Raw genomic sequence first — 21,285 nt, forward strand, 5'->3', positions numbered from 1 at the left:
GGCCGGCCTGGCTTCGCCGTGGCTTTCAAAGTGTTTGGGCTCTCCGGGAGAGGCGTCGCGTCCCGGTGTCCGTGCCCGCGCTGCCTTGGTCTCCAGCGATCGAGCGCGGGCGGTTGCAGTCCCGGGGGGATCGGTGTATCCCCAGCGGCCAGCGGCGTTAAAATCCCTCGTGCGGAGCGCGTCGAGGTGCCCGTGGTGTTCTAAATATAACGTAAACTTTGCGAGTCACTGACAGCGCGTAAGAGCTATACAGCCGGTTTAGTGTACTGTAGGTAAAGGCTAATCTAAGTCCCTGCTAGTTAGTGTGTTTTTCTAGATGTCTAACTTTGACAACCCAAGCGAACATTTGCTTGAGAAGAGGGCATGCGGTTTGGTTAAAGGTCACCAGACCTCTAGCCCCGGCCTGCAATCTGTAGCCTGTACAGGGGTCGCTCGATATTATGTTGACAAAGAGTTGCTGAAATAATTTTCCCTTCCTGTAGTTTACAATGGATTTTGGATAAACAGGATCTATTGAAGGAACGCCAGAAAGACTTGAAGTTTCTGACTGAAGAAGAATATTGGAAACTACAGATATTTTTTACTAATGGTAAAACTGTTTTATTTTTGCCATAAAATCTGTACAGTATCTGCCATGTCTAAATACAAGTTCGAATTGCTTAGAGAATGTAGTGTTCTCGTGATCTTACATATGCTTTCACAATCTATTTTAAAAAAGAACTGGAATATCAATAACATTGGCATTTGTTAGTTGTATTAACACAAGTTTAGGAGAACTTGCAGGCAAATTATCTGCATATATAACGTTTTAAGCTGTGATGGTACAAAACATAGTACATTTTCTTATTTTCAAGAAGCTCTTGCCAAAAACATAAAAGGAGGAGAAGCAAGCAAAAACTGCTAAGCTAATTAAACTGCATGTTAAAGGCTCAGTGTCAAGCGTTAATACTCAAACTGGGCTTTTGGTGGGCTCTGTGGCTGTGGTAAGTATTTTAGCTGACCTCTGCTGTCTCTTAAACAGCAAAGCTTGGAAACTTGTTACTTGTGTTCAGCTAAGTTCTTTGAATCCTGCATCACAGCCTGTGTCTTGCCTTGTGACTGATTCCTCAGCACCGGCTGGTTCTCAAATTGTCTACAAGTTTCTGAGAGCTGTTGGCAGACAGCCTGTTTTCCCAAAGAGTTTGAGGCTTGATCTGAGACTTACTTGATCCTGAAAGCATTTAACTATATGAATGGCCGCGCTGGAGCATATCAGATTACGCAGGCACTTAAACTCTTTTCTGTGCAATTGTTCAGCATTTAAAAAAAATTTCCCTAAGCAAAGGATATTGCTAAGTAGTCATTTGTTTGCAGACAGCTCTTTAAATATTTTTCACAGCAGTCCTTTAAAGTACAGAACGCTTCTTTTTTCAGCTCTCTGGCCAAACTTGAGACAGAGAAGTTAAGTGACTTTCCCAAGGCCACTGGAAGATCTTATGTCAGTGCTGGAATGATATCTGTGGAAGATACTTATCCCAGCTTCTCTCATAGCTTGGCTATTTTTATAATAAATGCGTATGCTGCAAATCTGATTGCTGTGGATATATCTGTGTTATCGCTGATACAGCACCAGGAAACCAAGCTAGCAATGATTTACCTATTCGATCAATTCCTGAAATTCCTTGAGGTTAAAACACAGTGTCATAGCTTCATAATGCAAAAAGAAAAAACGGGGTACTGATATTTCTGAAGCTGTATTTCTGTGCTAATTTTCACTAGTATTAATTTGAATTATGAAATACGCTTTTAAAAAATGTTTCACAGCAGTGTTTTTCTTGAGTAAACAAAGATTTACAAAGTAGACAAGGCAGTTTCAGTTTGTGATTCTCAGGCTCCTTTTCCTTGGCACGCCTTGCCTCCCCTGAAGGTACAGTGTGTGACCTGCGACAGCTGGAGAACAGCTCTGCCAGCATCTCCCTTGTGCACGTATGAACACAGCCGACCCTGGAGGAGAGAGTGGTGCTGGGCTTTCACCTCTGCTGTGGCAGAGAGAGGCACCTTCATGGGGAGGACAGTCAGGGGCTGCTCTGTACTGGTGGGAGCTCAGGCAGAGCTTGCAGCATTCAAGCCCTTGATATGTGTTGTATCATCTCTTGCCTCTGAATAGGGACCCTGCTTTGGGTTTATAGAGCCTCCCTTTCCCGTCTCCCACCTCCTGCATTACCTGGGTAGGGGCACGAGTCTTGGCCACTGCTTGTCCACGTTCAGCATGTGTCTGCCCAGGAAGATGGTTGTTCCCAAAAGCAGCCAAAAAATTGCCTGGAGAGAGGCAGTTCCCTGCTGCCTCCGTGTTGGAAAGCAAGTGCAATAGATCACCAATGGATTGTATGGCCATGCACAACTACTCAGAATGTTAGTGCTGTAGAGAAGGAAATCTGCCATCTTCTAAATAGTTCGAAAAAGGAAACTGATGCTGATTTCTTTCTTTGGATTACCGAGTCTTAATAGAGTTTTTGGTTGAAAACCTCATTAATTGATTTCTCTTTCTGATTTAGAGCAGAATCTGTAATGTTTGTGTTACAGGCTTCAAGATACTCAGATTTAAAACAATTTTTATTGAAAAAACCCCACTGAAACCACTTATTTTGTAAATGTAAGGGAATAAATAACCCAATAGTTTATTTTAAAATATTAAAAAAATTAATTACAAGTATTGGACTTTTTCCCAGCATACAAGCTTCCATTTCATTAAGTCTCTCTAGGCTCTTGTCCATTTTTTTCTCTAAATCAGACTTGATTTTTCTCTGACAGCAGATGGCCTAACCGTTCCTGAAAATCCCATGGGAGTGAGAAACATATTTGGAGAATTCTGTTTAGCTTAATACTTGAGTTTTTCTGATGCCATAGTAGTAGGACAAATGGTCCTACAAGTAACCCCATGGTCAAATCAAAGGGAAAAATCCTTTCAGACCTCCCAAGATATGCTGATAAATACTTTAATATTTGTACAGACATTGCATAGCAGGCTTAACCTCCTTTCTGGCAGTGTTGTTTGTCCTACTGTCACTGGCAAGCTAGTCTCAATTTGGCATTCTTCTCTTTAGGAAAAGAGTGATATGACATGGACAGGGACTTAATGTTGCTTTGGGTAATCATAGTGGGTGACAAATTAGTTACCTTTTCCTGTTTAAAAAAAAAAAAAGTTGCCAATCATCAGTGCTGTTCTGGGTGGTTTTGTCCTTTTCTCCTACGTTCAACCCTTTTCTAGACAACAATACCCTTGATACTTGCGTATTTTAAAATGCTGTGATGTTCCTTAGAAGTGAGGGTAGGGTGTACCCTGACTATTCCCAAGGGGTACGGCATAAGAGCAGAGGGAAAAAAATCTGGATTTGTGTGCTTAAGTAGAGACTAAGAATTTAGCAATTACTAATAACAGAATTGTTTGCTTTTCTCATCAGTGGTTGCTGTCTTGATATTGCTGTACATATTCTAAATATATACTTAAGTGTATTTTAAATTATTGTTGTGGACATTTCTGGTGAGGGAGGAGAAAAAGAAGAGGGAGTCTTGACACAGCTGAGTCTTGCTCAGAATAACGGACGCGAAGAAGTATGGGAAAAATAACAAGTAACAACCTTATGTTTCACTGTACCATTCACTGTATCCAATCCCCGCTCTTAATCCCAGCTTGATGCATCTAATTTGCTTGGCACCTTTCCTTTGCCTGGGAGGCCAAACAAGAGCTACCTGCACAGATGACACCAGGGTTGTTTCTTGGCCAACTGGCAGAGGACCACTGCGATGGAGCAGCTGACTGCGTCCTCTGGTCTCCCACCCCCTCTCCCTAGACTAAATATGTTACTTTTTTAACACCTGCTGCCTCTGCCAAATTTAATGACCATGTTTGTGTTGGCAGCGTTAGTTGTTTGAAAAAAACCATCCATTTTGCATGGCACTGAAAAGCCATAGACTTGTATTTTACGTGTTTGAGTTTGCTTTGCTCTAAAATGGAATACCCAAGCTTTACCCTTCTGAGATTTGTGTTGTCATCTTCTTAAAGGTCATAATCACTTCGTACACAATGAAGTCAAGTTACCTTTCCCTTTTTGAAGGTGTCCACAAGCTTCAGGATGCAGTGCTGCTTCTTCACCTGCAGGTCTGTAGGTTTACAGCAACATGTTGTCTCACCAGAACAACGTATCTGAACTGAGGGAGAAGACTGTGCTGCTGCTCCTTAGAATCCCCAGCACTAGTCATGTTTTGAGATCCTTTGCTATTTGGTGTCAAACTGTTGTAAAAACTCAACTCAAGCTTTTGTTCATTTTTTTTTAAGTTATCCAGGCTTTAGGTGAACATCTTAAATTAAGACAACAAGTTATTGCCACTGCTACAGTCTACTTCAAGAGATTCTATGCCAGGTAGGACTGTTTACTATGATGGTACAAGAATGAAACATTTGCTAGGCACATTTTGGTAGCCCTTTAAAAATGCAGTTCTGTATTAAAAACAGTGCCACTTTTATTTTCTGGATGGTGTAAAGCTTTTATGCTAATAAAGTTAACTTAAGCTTTGCTTTTTCAAAAGGAGGTGTGGTGCTCTTAATAGATTAATCGTTCTACGTGTATGAAACAACATATTATAATTTTGTTATAACATTTCAGATATTCCCTAAAAAGTATAGATCCAGTATTAATGGCTCCTACGTGTGTGTTTTTGGCATCCAAAGTAGAGGTATGAAGTATTACAATTTTTTAATGTAAAATTATGTGATGTATGAGAGAGAAAACGTTTAGGACTTTTAAATTTTTTTGTCATTCTTCATGCTTTGGGGGTTGAAACCTTCTCTTTTTTTGTGTAGATTTCTATAGCATTTAAGAAAAGGAGATGGAGAAGGTCTTTAGACATGTTATTTAGTGTTTGATCTTTCACAGTTTTGTCCGAATTACTAACCCTGAAGGGCCTCTGAAAATTCGGAAGAGTCTTTTAAATGGCTGTTTCACTGTGATACAGTGTTTACATATTTACATACACTATATCTTAAATTGTGCAGTGTCTCCTTTCTGGTGTGTTCTTCCTTATTTATGTTTACTCAAACTTTAAAACATAATTTGAAATATTTTACTAATTATCCTTTTCCCTTTCATATAGTGAGGGATCCTCAGAGTTTACCACACTTTCATTACTTGACTTAAAAGTATGTTGTAGCTCATATGCTGTCTTCGAGACATTATCATAAGGAGAGTTAGCATCAGCTGGGCGCTGCTCTTAGTCCTCTGTAATGCAAGAAGTTTTTCAGCTGTTTGAGAAATGTCTGCGTAATGGAAAAAACCCAGATTAGCCAATTTGTGATATGTTGGCATTAATGAATTTTACAGGAGGAACTCCAATACCTAGTGGGTGGTAGAAGCAGTCCTACTAAACCAGTGCCCACATGTGACACTGTTGTCTGTACAAATATTGCAATACCTTTCAGTGTTTGGAAGAGATGAAGGAAAGGAGAAAGATGCAGAATATTGGAGAGAGTGTTTTTTTATCAGCCTGTTAATTAAGTCTTCAAGAAAGTACAGACATAGAGTGTATATATACAGATGTACCTTATATTTTAGAACAAATACTAGAATTCTGTGCAGCCTTCCTTACGCTAAAGCTTCTGCAACTTTAGAGGGAAGCTATAGCAGTAATGATTCACCTATGCACTTCTCTAAAAGAACATTGTAAACAGAAAATTTTCAGCTTGCTGATTATGTCAGCAGAGGAGCTAAGGCTTCATGGGAACATTAAAAAAAAAAAGGTAGTTAATGACAGGTTTCTAAAGGCAGTTTTCTCTCCAAGTTGGTTAAGGAAAAAAAACATACCTTTTTGAAGCCCTCTTGTCTATTTTATATGTAGAGTGTTAGCCAACTGAGCTTTTGTGGCTTTAGTACCTTTCATAAATGTTTGCTATTTCTCACAACTCAAACAACAAAGTAACTAATCAGTGAAAAAACTCTTTACCTAAGAGTTTACCCTGTTCACCTTAAGAGGAAAAAAAAAAAAAAAGGAAAGAAAAAGGGGTGGGGGGAAAAAAGAAATACTATATCAAGAAGCCCAGTTTAGTAAGCCATTATTTTAATTTGATAACAGTGTGAGTATATGGTATTTCAGGTGGTTCACCTCATTTACCATTCTTTTTCTTCAGGAATTTGGTGTTGTTTCAAATACAAGGTTGATTTCTGCTGCTACTTCTGTATGTAAGTATCGGTGATTTTCATTATACTGTATACATTATATTCATAATACTGTATTATCTCTATAGGGAGAGCAGACATTTTCTTTGTGTGTGTTTTTTTTTGTGTGTGCTTGTTTTTAAAAGGTAGCTTTTTATCAAGTCATGGGGGTGCTTGCGTGTTGACTCCTAGGAGCCAGTTAAAGCCATTTAGAATAAAACGGAAGGGTTCTTTCTGTATTAGTTTTGGTTAATGCTCTTTGAAACTTATGCCAAACATAAATAAAAATGAAGTAATAAAGTTAAACTGTTGAGGTTTATAAACAGTCTTGAGTAGTAAATGGAATTCTGAACTACTCAAAGATAGAATTGGAAACTTAGGGCTTTATTTGTCTGTTCTATAAAAAGTATGGCTTCATGGAAGTACTTTTTTTCAGAATTTTTGATAGGCTGTATACCTTCTAATTTTTTTTTACTCCTTTTTTTCCCCCCGCATCATAAAATTAGTCTTTGCACATGATATTTATTTCTAAAAATACATTTTATAACCTATATGTTATAACATAGGTTCACAAATAAATGCAATAAAATCATGCTGTAGTTACTTAATTATTTATCTTTCCCACTTGCCTTATATATCACAGTTCCTGTAACTTGCATCTCCTCCATCAAGGTCTTAAAGTTATGGCTTCCTTAACTGGATGCTATAATTTGACCCAGAAGGTCCAGCTGCTTTCAATAGGCAGTTCGTGGCTGTGCTCTTCAAAATGTAGGTCAGCACTTTCAAAATCCCTTTTAGCCATTGAGGGGACAGGTGACTGGCTGCATCTGTAGCCTCCACATGCAGTAAGTATATCAGTCCATGGGGCTGGCCCTATGACAGTTCCACCACCAGAAGCTGAAATGCGTCTTCAGTGCCAGCGTGACCAAGACCAGTACTGGACTTAGCAATAAGAGTTGCTGTTTTTACATCAGTAGCATGTCAAAGCACAGATCTGTGTGGGAGTTTTAATGCATCAGTAAGAAAGTTAAAAGGATTTTGGTAAATATGCAGTAGCTGATTTTACTTGGACTTCTAGTCCTGAGCTGTGCTGCTTCTGAAAATCCCAAGCCTCAGAATCCTGCAGAAGTTTTCCCCCGCAGTTCTTCCTTCAAACCTAGAAGCCCTGCCTGCCCTGATAAGTACTTTGCATTGCATGGAAGTGGGGACAAAAAGCAACAGGCTTTCTCCTAGCTTTTATGTCTTTTATTCTACCTGGTCTTCCTTTACCGGAGTTGCTTCAGTAGCACGCAGCAATTTAGGTGAAAGAGAGAGGCGACACAAGTGAAAGAAAGCTAACAAAAGGGGTGACTAGCATAATAGTGGTTGGTTGAAAAGGTTTGTTTGCTTTTAGTTAGGTAGAAGTATGAAGTTAGTAACACATACTTCCTTTGTAAGGAAGATAATCTCAGGTTGGTTTCTGGCAACCTCTTCAAATGTTTTTCGCTCTGTTTCCACAGCTCACTAAAAGGACCCCTCTGTATGGTTGTTTCTGCAGCTTGCTTTGTGGAGAAAGATGTTTTGTTTCCCCATCTTTCCCCTGAAAGTGGTTTATTTTTTTAACTATGTATCTCTTCAGTTTGCATGCTTCTTGAGAAACCTGCTTTATTACTTTGTCTCTTTCTTGAAATAATTAAAATTTGCAACCAGTAGCTTAGTCTTATTGTCCTACAGCAAATTTTCTATCAAAGTCTGCCATAGGTCTAAATGTTGAAGTCTTTAGCCCAGGGGACTGACGCTGTCTTTTCATCAAAGTGAATGACATAATGATTTTCCGGAAGTAGTATCAATTCATAATATACTATGTGTCATTAATATAAGGAATATTGTCCACTTCCAGGATGTTAAATGTTACCTGTGTTCCTTGGAGGACAGGGACTTAAAATATATTTTTAAATGCTTCACTTGAACAAATCTCAAATCCACATCCTCAAGTTGCTTAGTTTTTCTTTGCTCAGCATTCTAATATGAGATCACTCTATTTTTGCAACTTAACATAATTCTTAGCAGTGCACTCTTTGTACCTGTTCTCCTTGTAAAATGCATAAGGATAATTAGATAACTAAATCAGGGATCATCATAACTAGAAAACTGAGGATATATTTGAACATTCTCTTGGAGGCATGTGTCTTGAATCATATCATATGCCTAAGCAGATGCTTAGGTGTCTCTCTAAAGGAGAGAAACACCCCTGAAATATCTGATAATCCAGTGCCTAGGACATTTATCTGCCCTGATAATCATGGAAGTGGGGTGAATTGACTTCTTGCTTTGAATTTGAGCCTGTTTTTTGCATATCCAAACTCTTTACATCGGGACATACAAGATTTCTTGGCTGAGCTCCCTCACCCTGCTCTCAGTCTTGCTTTTCTAAGACTTCATTATGTGGTTTAAAATCTTGCATGTTGAAGGATCAAGCCTATGTAAAAAATCCCACCTGAAAATTCCATTTGGATTTAGTGTTGGAACTGAGATCCTGAAGAGATCACCAGATTTGGAGTGACATCAGTAGGTAGATAGCTCTGTGAATGATAACTTGTGGAAAGTTAGTTGCCCATAAACTAGTTGGTGGTTAACCAGAAGATTTAATAGTGCCCAAAGCAGCAGACAAGTGTATCTGTGCAAATCTGGGTTTCAGGTGAAAGCAAAAAAAATCCTCGTTTGCTTTCAGGATCTTAAATCTTAACTTAACTTTTCTCTTTCAAATACAAACCTTTTGTACTGCAAGCAGTTGTGCTGCCAAATGGATGTGAAGGGATATATACAGATGAATTAACAGAAGGGAAAAGAAGGAAAAGTATTAATTGCATCATTTTTAACATACTGATTTCTCTTTACTGTAGTGAAAACTAGGTTTTCGTATGCCTTTCCGAAGGAGTTTCCTTATAGGATGAACCATGTAAGTATGCTGTTCGAAATACAACTTGATCAAATAAGTTAAAAGACTTAAATTTGTCAGCAGAAAATCCTGTCTTTTAAATTCTAAGAAAGAAATGTTTTCATACTCATATGTCAGGTGAGTACAACTATCCAAACATAATTAGTTTTGGATAGATTATTGGGAAAGTTATTTTAAAAGTAATAAATCTTATATAACCTCCTTCCCTTAAATTGTTGATAGGACTGCTGTGAAGAGAAGTGACATGACTGGGTGACTGAAATAGTAATTTTTATGTAGTGTGATGATAAAAGAGATTTATCATTTTTGAATGTTCTTGTTTACAGATATATTGCTCCAGGGAAGGTAAATAGCCCTTGCACCTGGGATGCTTCCAAGCTTGCACACAGGAGCAGTTGGCTTACAGAAAGCAGTTTTATTTTTGTCTTTGAAATGTAATGGCTTTTGAAAAATAATTTTTATATGTTATTTAAAATTTAGATTTACCAGTGGTTTTCAAGGCATTCTCAGTCACAATGCTGGGAAGTTTTGTAGTTTTTCTTGAAACCAGTTTTGATCTGTGCTGTCGTATTTTGGAAGTTAAACAGATCTAATTATTTTTAGAATGATGGTGACAAATACTACTTTTTTATTGGTTTTCTTTTCACCCAATCTAGAAAGGCAAATGATAAATAAATGACAAATAAAACTGCACTGCTATTTTACAGATAAAGGCAAATGGAAATATATTTAGGAGTACTGCTTTCCTATAGCCAAAGCAGTCCAGTCTTTTGCTTGATATCACTAATACATCACTATCTCCATGGAAAATGAGAGATGATTTAATTGCTAAAATTGGACATAATATTTCATATGAAATTAAATCTGAAAACAATTTAAAATGTGATTTGGCATGTTGGTGGCCTGATGAAGAGGCTCTAATTCTACAAAAGGAGTTCTCTATTGTTGTTAAGTGTTTATACACTGTGAACATTTTGCTGCTGCTGGGTGTTGAAACAAATCAGACAAGTACTGCCAATGAAGTAGTCTTACACCTTAAACTTGATCCAGAATGTTTAAATGCATTGTTATTATGACTGGTGGTCAGGCAATGGCTAATAATAGTTTGATTTTGTTTGGTTTTGTAGTTTCAGGTGAAATGCATTTAGGACTGTTGGAAAAATCTGTTGAGAATTCTTGTGCGTTTGTGATGTTAAACTGGATGCCAGTTAATTCCTTCTGCTGTCTGAAACATGCTGCTGTTTAACTGTGATTTTACTTCCTTGCAGATACTAGAATGTGAATTCTATCTCTTAGAATTAATGGTAGGTGGGTTTTTTTTTTGTGATTTTAATTTTTCCCCCTGTTGCATCAGTTTACATTTTACTGATGAATATTTTGAATTTTGTGCTATGAAATATGCATTATGCTGTATTTTTTTTCCCCACTCCAATTTTAGAATGATGTCCATGCAGGGCTAACATGCAGCAGAATGGCATAATTACTGTGCTGTCATCTAAGCTGAGTGAGGGCATTCTCACCTTGCGTTGAAGCTGGACTTCTCAAGAGAAAGAGGGCAGATTGTGGGAGCAGTGGGGATGGGAGGAGTGTGTGTGGCTCTGTATCCTAGTGGTTAGAGCACTGTTGGGAAGAGTAAAGCATAAGTTCTGTTTCCAGAACTCTTCTGTTTTTAAAAGAAAGGTAATTGTATATAAGTCCTGATGCAGAGACTAAGATGTCAGTGTCCTTATTTCTCCAGATAAATGGCCAGTCAAGAGCATAAAGAGTTTTATTTTTTCTATGCATCCTTCTTCTTGCCTGGAAGAATCTGGAGCTATATATTTACGTTCCAGCTTCAGTGGAACGTGTAGTATCCCACTCAGGCTACTCTGTAACCTGGTAATTAGAGGAATCTTCTAGGAAGTGAGATGTGGGTTTGAATCCTTTGAGGAAGAAACTGAATTCAGGGCCTCCCCTTTTCTGAGATGGTGCTATAACATTTAGGCTGTTGGAAAGGAGCGCAATGTGACATTTGCTTCCAGGCATTTTCAAAGAAAGGAGCTGTACCTGCTTTTTGTAAGAGTTACTATCCCATTGCTGTGTTTTCTAAGGCAGTGGAAAGGTTGCAGCCCAGGCTTCTTTGGGGGCTTGGGTAAAGTGGTGCCCAATTTCTGCGTATTGCTTGGACTTGGATGGGTTAGGCACCGAGCTCACTGTGCTGGAGTGCTTCTGCTTAAGTGTGGAGAGAGAAACGAGAGCGGAGCTTAGTGAGTTAGGCAGCAACTGAGAAAGAATATGTTTTGGGAACAGGACACAGAGGAGGTCAGACCGAAGTTTTTGTTTGTGCCTACAGTTGTTATAACCCCTTTTTAGATATCCTGTTTAGATTTAGTCTTTGATACCTCTGCTATACATGGCAGTAACTCCTGAGTTTTGTATACAGGAGTTTTATCACAAGTAACTGCATTTACAAGAAGTTACATTTTGTGGTTAACTTATTTTTCCAGTACATTATGCAATATATAGTATGTATAATAACTGTGTCTCACTTCACTGTTCAACACATGTAATTTATTGCGCCTTTTCTCTATAGTATCCATATACTGCATTCAGCAAAAGGGTTATTCCTTCTTGTTTACACCAACCTGGGCCTGAAAAGCTGGGATTTGAGAGCAGTGGATTTTTTTCTTTTCATTCTTTCCAAACCAGTGTCAATTATTTTGGCATGCTTTCCATGTATGGTATTTAGTGACAGACTGTTTTCTGGCAGTGTTTTGTATTTCCAAGTGGGAATTACGGGTTTGTAAGCAAATGAGATTTCAGTGTGCTGCAGATGTGGCTTTCTCTGTCTCTTAGGGGAAGGACATTGACAGACTGGCAACCATGCTATGTAATGGTATTCTAGAGAGAGCACTGCCCTCATTAGAGCAGGGTTAGGTGTCAGAATGCTACTTAAAAAAAATAGTAATTGACTTGTAATCCAAATGTTTTTAATATGGACTGACAACACATTCTGCATTGTAATCTAATTTTTACCCCGTTGACATTTTTCCTAGGACTGCTGTTTGATAGTATATCATCCTTATAGACCTTTGCTCCAATATGTGCAAGATATGGGACAAGAAGACATGCTGCTACCTCTTGCATGGTAATGAAGACAATGACTAACAATAGTGCCTCCTTTCAGCAAGAAGGCAAGCAAGTGTTTAACAGTTAGGCTTCAAAGGTGATTGAAAAGCAAAAGCAGGCTTAGCCATATTTGAATACAAAGGGTGCCGTAGTTAACCTATGCGGGTATATATCCCTGACTTAGCTTATTCTGTCTTTAACGCTGTAATGATTTTATTTTGTCTAATTTTTATTTTTAGACTAGCTCTAATAACACAGGTTTTTTCACTACTGAATGGTGACTGTAAGTCGAGGTAATACCAACGTTGGCTTTCTGTTGTATCTCGACATAGGAGGTCAAAGCAGTATATAGGGATTTTTAGCTGTGTTAGCAGAACTCTTATTCTTTAACTGTTTCTCAAATACAGAAAGACAGTAAAAATACTACTTTTATGCTTGCCCTTACTTATTTGTGAAGCAGGGATAATTATTTCATGGTATACATAAACATTCTCTGCAGAAAGACATTTATGGTACTATAATAGTGCTTCCAAATTAACTTCTGCTGTGACTACAAGAAAAAAAAAATTAAAAAATGAAAGGCTTTTAGAGATTTTTACAAGGGAAGCGATCTCTTCCCTTGCTGTTTTGCCCTGCAGCCTCACTGCTTCTACCATCTGGGAAACCGACAAAATATTTATAAACTCACAGCAGTTTTTGAAGTCATATAGTCTAACGGTGAATAGGAGGATACTTACAAGTTCTTTTTTGCACAGGAGGATAGTGAATGATACATATAGAACTGATCTTTGTCTGCTGTACCCTCCTTTCATGATAGCTCTAGGTAAGTAACACAAGCAATGTCTCTTGTCATGTTTAAATGGATGTGTTCTGTGTGCTATCCCATCAACAAGCATTCCTTGGAGTGCCCTCATAAGGTGCTTCAGTTTGCGTTTCATACAGTGCTGACACTGTAGCCTTGCAACTTAAAAAAATCTTGAAGAAAAACCAGATAATTAATCCAGAGTTTTCTCTGTTGACCTGTCTAGTATTTATAAAAAATAGAATGTTTCTAACTGTATCGAGTGGATCTTTGTTCAATATCCGTGTCACCTGATCTTTGCAGCTTGCCTACACGTGGCCTGTGTTGTTCAGCAGAAGGATGCAAGGCAATGGTTTGCTGAGCTGTCTGTGGATATGGAAAAGGTACTCTGTTTTTACTCTCTGCCACCTGTTACGGACTGACCAGGAATGTCAGTCATGGTTATAAAACTACTGTCTTAAATGTCCGCAGTACTGATTTGAACTTCATTCAGTGATCATATGCGAGGTGCTGTTGAAATTAGGTAGATCTTTCGGGGAGGGAGACGATGTCAGGTCATTCGGTTATAACCCTGCTCTGGAAGCCAAGACAGAACCATTGCATAACAGCATGGTGTTGCCGTTTTTCAGATGGAAATATAAAAACACTATCCTTTGCATTTTTTGCCAGAAAAAGAATTCCCAATTCAAGATTGCCAGCACGATTTTGACTTTTAAATTCTAGTGCTTGTGATTTACTGATTGGCCTTTCAGCATCGTGCCTACATACTGTTCTCATTTTCTCCCTATAAATGTATGTAGTATAGCAGAGTGTAAAACATTCTTGACACTTGCAGGATGTGACTGTACTGTTTTCAGTACTGTGACTTCAGTCAATGTTAAACAGGGGGACGCCAAGGTCATTCAGTTGAGTTCCTTGCTATTGCAAATTCTGTGTCAAATAATCCCTTCATAAATTTATCAGGTTCCACGGTGCAGTTGTTCTCAAGCCAGCAATGTTCTTCATCTTCACTAGTTCCTTTTATTTTTTATGTTGACTTCTTTAACCTTTGTTTAGCTCCAGTAAGCAAGCCAAACTAGTACTAATGCTCCTTATCACACTGTTTCACTCTGCACATATTTTTCAGTCTAGCTCTTTTGAAACTGAGGGTCTGGAATTAAGTAGCATATTATGGATGAGACGTACCTTTGGCCTCTGTGCCCTTGGTATTGCCCTTTATCCCACTGATGATATCCTGGCATTGTATTTGTATTCCAGGATTCATCTTCAAATTTAAGCACAGTGTGGATGCTCTGTTGCATCAGGAGCTTTGTGAATTATGCTGTCATGCATGTAAAAGCAGGGAGATAATAAACTGGCATGAGAGGAGAATCAACCTATGTTTGACAGATAAGGTTTCCATAAGCTTGATACTGAACATGTGTGAATATTAACATGTCTTGGTTCTCAGGCCAGTGGTACAATCTAAGCTTGATTTTTTTTTTTTTTTTTTTTTTACACCATGGACCTCTTAGCCAACTATGACTTTTTGTTTCAAAGATATATATTGTTCTAGCACTTAATCAAAGTCCATGTATTAAAAAGAAGAAAGAAGTCTAATTTAGTAATTAGAGAATGACGAAATAAATTATGAACCAAACATTATCCACCTCTATATAGAATATTGCACTAGAAATTTAATAGGAAATTAAGGTAGTTGAGGTGCATTAGATAGAAAATGTCTAAACTGGTAGAGAATGCTTATGCTTCCAGAAGTGGAATGTGAAAGTTCAAGAATTTTTATTATATGTATATAAGAATAGAGTAAGAAAATATAGGAATAGAATAACAATAACAATAATAATGTAAGTATTTAGACACTCCTTGGCTTTTTATTTCTTGGAAGGAGAGAATTCAGACCAATGTTTTGTGGTTTGGGGCTTTTTTTTTTCCTACACTGTGCCTCTGATGTGTACAGAACACTGATAATCATCAGTTACTGTATTGGCAATCCATGGTCATCTAGCTGCAGTCATGCTGCCAGGTGTCCGTATTTTCCCAGTTGCATAGTTACAAGCTGTGGCAGTAGTTGCAAATAAATAAATAAAAAGTCATTTAGCTTGTGGAGGAGAAGTGGTATATACAGTTGAATGGGAGGGAAAGTATTCTGTTCAGGCTTCCATTCACAATTAAATAAAAAAACTAATTAGAGAAATGGTTGATTGCCAGACCAGATTAAACGTGAGACAGCTCTGTTTGTAATATGAAAATTGTGCTGCTTAATTTCAGTTTGGGGCATGTTTAATTAATTACACACTTAAACTGATTATGACAAAGATAAAATCACTATTGTGTCTGACCTTAGGACCTCTTTTCTTTCTAATCAGATTTTAGAAATAATCAGGGTTATTCTGAAGCTGTATGAGCAGTGGAAGAACTTTGATGAGAGGAAAGAGATGGCTACTATTCTTAGTAAAATGCCTAAGCCAAAACCACCTCCAAACAGGTACTGTGGACTGCTCTCTTAAGAATGAGTAAATGTTTAATTTGAAGTATAGTGTATGTTTTTACAGCGCAGACCTTTCTATTACAAATAGCCAGTCTGATTGTTCAGGAGCTAGTGAGAAGCAGAACATCCATTGTTTTATGAAGAGTGTTAATGTGATTAGAACGTGATCAATACAGCTTAGCAAATGTAAGGAACCGCAGTGTGAGGCTCTGTGGCTGGGCCAGATTCATTGGAATCGGGCCTGCTTGATGTCGCATTTAATTACTGGGATTAAATATCACTGTTGGGAATCTGCACATGCAAATTCCTCTGCACATGCTTATGTAATGTGAACTTTGAAATGTTGACTTCAGAAGTGGATTCAGCAGGCAGCTGCATGGGGATATATTGAAATTTGTATTTGAATAAATATGCAGAAGTTATTTATGCATGCTGAGAAGAACCTTTGCATTTTTTATGAACCTGAGCAGAATATCTTAACCTATTTGTGTATATGTTGAAGTATTTTCCTTCAAAAGGTTTTTAGTACTTTCAGAATACTGTATTTTTTTAATTAAAAAAAAAAGACAAAAATGTAATATGATGCTGCTTTTTGAAGACACCTGTTTTTGTTTGTTTTTTTCTTCCAAACAGTGAAGGAGAACAGGGTCCAAATGGTAGCCAGAACTCTAGTTATAGCCAATCTTAAGACATTCCAAAGAATTTCTTCATGGACCACTTTGACTCAAGACATCCTGGGATCCTTTCTGTGTTCATGAAATGGACAGAAGGTTTTAGTAACATCTTTGACAAAGAACTTGAAGAATAAATAGCTTGTTTGTGTCAAGCATTTTGAAAGCTTTTTTTCTAAAACTGCATCATTTTCTCTGACGCTGGAGCAAATGTACTAAGATTTTTCAGTGTAAGGAATCAAACGTTAAACCAAGCTGCAAAAGATTAACGCTATCCACTCAAAACAAATAGTTCATTATTGGTTTTGTTTGCTTTGAGAAAATTGTAACTTGCCATTGAAGTGAACTATTTTTAAAGCAACAGTCACCTGAAGCGTAACTATATTAATGACTTGTGTTGTCTTCATTTTGTTTGTGACTGAAGGAAGATGGTGTACTGTATGTTAAATCTATTCATTACCTTGAGTTTTGTTGATTAAAAAAAAAAGGATTCTGTAACAAGTAACACAGCAATCCTTCAGAAACAAAGCCTAGAAGACCCTGCAAAGACTATTGTTACAGTTCTTATGAAAGCTGCAGGAAAGAAATTCAGTTCCTTTTTTGGATTAGAAAAATACAGTTTTACTCAGTAGGTGTACCTGGTTGTTTTTGCCACGAAGCGTAGTAGCCCAGCTTACCAGAGAAGTGCAATATGTATAGTGATTCTGCAGTTTTCTTAAACATTTCAAGTGTTAGGAATTAAAAAAACCCAAAATACTAGGTTTGTTGTTTTTTTTTTTTTGCAAGTAAACGTACTGTATAGTACAATTGGAATATTTCACGATCAAGTACAAATCTGGATATGATTGCTATTTTTTATGGTGGATTTTTTTTTTTTGTACAAAAGATATACACTGTTAGTCTGCCTTCACTGTTAGTGTGAATTTGTGTGGTTCATTAGAGAGTTTATTTAAGAGGATCAAGCTTTCAGTGAGCTTCATACAGGCTAATTTTAATTGTGATATTAGGAAAAACTCTTTAGAATAACTGAAATGGGATTCCTTGGTTAACTATGTGCTGGAGAAAATGAGATTCCTTCAAACAGAAGGCCATATCCTGTGTTCCTTACTCAGGCAGATATCCCACTGAAATCAGGAATTGGCCTAAATTGAATTTCTTGATTTTTAGATAATTTTGTTTCTAATTAAGTTCTGTACAACTTAATTTTGATTGACAATGCCAACTTGCCCAAGTATAAAATAAAGTGCAGTAATATTGTTCTCCTTTTTTTTTTTTTTTTTCCTGAAGCAACACATTTCACTGGTCTGGAATATTGGAGAGAAATTCTTGAAAACCTTTGCTCTGTGATGTGTCTTGGTTCAAAAAACTGGCCCTTTAAAAAAAACAACTGTTTTTGCACACATGTCTTTGTAATTGGCTGGTCATTCAGTGAAATACAACTGAAGTGTGTTTGTACGTAGCCCATTAGGCTACTAGCATTTATTTCTGTTCAGGTTATTTCGTAAAACATTAGGTAAACAAGCCCAAACCACTTTGGTTAGATAGAAAATATATACATTTTGGTCTTTTCTACTTTTATTGCCATTTGATCCATACCTTTTATAGACATTTGATTGATGAAGTGGAATTTGGCTATTTGCCTTTCTTTCTTGAAGTCTAAAATGTGCTATTTGTAATGTGGACCTGGGGAATAGAAATAAATCAATGCAACTTGACCACTGTGTGAAGTTCTTAAACAGGAACTGTTCGTTACCTAAAGATCAGTCTTCTCCCATATACCACAAAACCTGCTAAGAAAGCCGATGTTTCAAGTTAGGGGTTTCACACTATTAATGCAGAATTCTGGCTGGAGTGATTAAAAGTTTTCTTGCTGCTCAAAAGCCTTTGCAGACTTTACTTCACACATAAATTACCTACGTGACCTAAACCTCAGAGCTAAAATATCAGGCACTTCTTGATGGTAAATAGAAGTATCTTAAGTCATTCCTCTCCTAGAGAGGTAAGGGTAGTTTTACCAGCTCTGATGCTAGTGTGAACAGCGAAAGACAATAAAGTGCAGCTGGAGGAACTGGATTCAGTGATGACAGTTATAAAAAGAAAGATGTAAAGTGGAACAACAGGAAATGGAACATAATGTGAATTCAACAGCTTTGCTACCAACCAGACAGAAAAAATCACTTTCACTGTGCTTCATTTCAGAGGAGAGAAATGCATAAAAATTAGGTATCTCATTAAAAGAGAGGTAGCTGAAAGTCTTTGCAGATTATATGCTTATAGGTGTCAGCAAACACAGGCCATCTATGCCAAAAAGACTTAAGGAAAAATCTAAAAGGAAGCAAACTGAACTGGATCAGACAAGTTATTTTAACTCGAAGAGCATAATTTGAAAAGCAAGTTGTATCCACATAAGGAAGATACAGAGGAAGACACAGAAAGGATCATTGTCTTTGACCAGCTACAAATAGGTTGAGAAACACCTTGCAAAAAACGACCCAGACTAATAAAAACTAAATCTGCCAAGACTAATAAGAACTAATGAAAATAAAAAAGAGGTATACAGTGGCTTTCCTATTAAAAAAAAACAACCCACAACTCTTCAGCTCAGAGAAGATAGCAGAGCTCTAGAAAAATCATGAGTGGTGTGAAGACTGATGAGGTGACAACTGTTCATCACTTCTGACAGAAGCAGCAGGAGCATCTGGTGAAAACAATACATGCCAAGCTGAGACGCATCAAAAGGGAAAGACGACTTCTCACATGGCGTTGTTAAACCCAATGCAGCCTGCTGTGACTGCTGGGAGTTTGTGTTGAAAATTTACAAATACACAAATATACAAAGATGTGCAAAGCCTGAAGGAAATATCAAAGCACTCTTGAGTTGTAAATGAGAATAATCTAGGGACTGTACTGCTACGTACTTGTCCTGTTCTACGCTTTTCCCCAGTTGTTTATTACTGGTTGCTGCCAAACAGAAAATAACAAGCTAGAAAGATCTTGGTGTGACCCAATATGTCTGACTTCTTCATTTTTTGTGGCTGTGTAGTTTTAGATATTCCCAACAAACTTCAGCGTAGCTACAAAAGGAAGCATTGGCCATGTACGACTAAATCGTCACTAAGTTTAGTTGATTAGATCTCCTTGCTTTGTTCATCTGTATACAAAGTTTGGTGGCTTGGTCAATACAACTAGGCAGGATTAATTACACATTTAGCTAAATATTTTCAGCGTGTCTCAAATTTTCTACACAATCTGACCTTAATGATCTAGATCAAAAGGCATCGTTAGTCCTGGTGAGGCCTGGCATAACACAGCCAACAGTGAGCTTCAGTTGCGCCTTTGCCTGTGTGCCCACAGCATTGTGAAACTGTCAGTCTAGGTCACGTCAAACAGGCAAAATTAATAGATCATAGGATTTGGCTAAATACAACAAAACTGCTGGCATCTGTTACTCCTCCTGCTCCAGTCTGAAAAAGACTTTTCAAGAGCGAGAGAGTGAGAATTGCAGAGTAATTGACCACAACAAGGTTCATCCTGGTGTTTTAATTTCATCTTACTCCCATTAATTCATCAGTTAAACTAAACTAGTATTTTGGGAATTAGTCTAAATTCTAGTTCTAAAGTTGTGGTTTTTTTATGGATTGGAAATAAAGTATAGCAATAAGACTGCTAAAAAGTCAATGATACTTTGAAGAAAAATGCACTCATTACTTGCTATTATGACAGCTATGCTACAGGGTCTCTAATAGCAAAGACGAGAGAACAGAAACCCCTCTAAGATACATGGTCAGGGCAGCACAACTAACACAGCTGGCTGTGCCAACTACGGCAGTTTTCTAGAAGCAAATGGCTCCGGGACTCATTAGAAATAAAATTCTAGTAAGATTAGTTAGTTTTTCTCCTCTGTTCTCTAAACTCGAGAGGGTATGTTCTTTAGGTTCTCTTCTCGCCGTGCAGACTGCAGTGTCAGAATGGAAGAGCAGAAGGGTAGGTGCACATTGCCTGCAATACTGATTAGAACAGAACCAGAAATTTAGATTCCCTTTTCCAGACATCCTGCAGAATTCTGAACTTGTGCCGGGACTCAAATTGTCTAGAGGCCAAAGCAATTCACCTTTGCTAGTTCCCCTGAACTGCTAACGGCATTAAAAAAAACACTCACCCACCCAAAAATCCTTAAAATTACACCTATGCAAATTTAGAGGTGGGGATGGGGTGGGTTGGTTTGTTTTTGAACGTCTGACATGCAAATTAACATACATAAAAGGAGGAAGGGAGTTTAGTTACTTCCTTGGACACCTCAAATTTTCTAGCCTAAAATGATTACATCTCTGTAATAATAACTTCAAATATAGGCAAGTTCTCACTTGATACTGAGCTGCTGAGGGAACAGAAGTTGTTGACTGAATGCTGTAGCATTTTGTGCTCAGAAGCAGATCTGCGTATAAAAATAGATGTACTTTTAAAATAAAGAATTGCACACCACCTTGAACAGCGAGTATTCTAGCATCAGGTGTTTCCTTTTGTATTTTCTGACCAGTAGTGAAGTTTTTGTCTTACAATCACACAGTACAAACCTAAAAATTTGTGCTCTACTTGTACTCTTTGAAAAAACAGCAACTACTTTAAAACTCCAGCTACACATGAAGTATAATAAATCTGTGCTTAGGGCAGTTACCCCAATTCTGTTAGAGTACCTGCAGTTTAACTATTCTAAACAAACTACTCAACACATTTACTTGGGAAAGGGTAATTTTATTTGTCCCATCATCATTAGTTTAAACAGTCATAAACTACATCATACAAAAATCTTGGTAAACATAATAAGCACTTAGGTTCTCTTCATGTACTTTCACTAGAAACACAGCCCAAAGTGAAGACTGAACAAATTTAACATCCTCTGTTCTTGTCATAGTCTTTAGATATAATTTAAACCAAGCAGTTAATACGCATGGCTATTTGCAGGTGAATGTCTATTGACTCACAAAAACAGTAGTGGGCTGTATGCTGGAAGTGGAATGCACGTAGTTTGAATGCCAAAACCTACAAAACACTCTGAAGCCTTGATGCAGCCAGGGCTGGGGTAGTCATCT

At 37.7% G+C, this 21,285-nt stretch overlaps 1 protein-coding gene across 1 annotated transcript; it reads left to right on the forward strand.

Annotated features, from left to right (window-relative positions):
* The first annotated feature begins 466 nt into the window (after positions 1 to 466).
* Positions 467 to 17,678, forward strand: CCNC (cyclin C). The gene is made up of 11 exons (XM_010282975.1): positions 467 to 589; positions 4,316 to 4,400; positions 4,644 to 4,713; positions 6,161 to 6,212; positions 9,071 to 9,126; positions 10,395 to 10,430; positions 12,162 to 12,253; positions 12,990 to 13,057; positions 13,340 to 13,419; positions 15,403 to 15,521; positions 16,158 to 17,678. Exons 3-11 carry the CDS (start codon positions 4,675 to 4,677, stop codon positions 16,210 to 16,212), a joined length of 597 nt encoding a protein of 198 aa, XP_010281277.1. The 5' UTR covers positions 467 to 589; positions 4,316 to 4,400; positions 4,644 to 4,674; the 3' UTR covers positions 16,213 to 17,678.
* The last annotated feature ends 3,607 nt before the right edge of the window (positions 17,679 to 21,285 follow it).

The sequence above is a fragment of the Phaethon lepturus genome, unplaced genomic scaffold (assembly GCF_000687285.1).
Source record: "Phaethon lepturus isolate BGI_N335 unplaced genomic scaffold, ASM68728v1 scaffold33752, whole genome shotgun sequence".
In the NCBI taxonomy this organism is placed as follows: Eukaryota; Metazoa; Chordata; class Aves; order Phaethontiformes; family Phaethontidae; genus Phaethon; species Phaethon lepturus.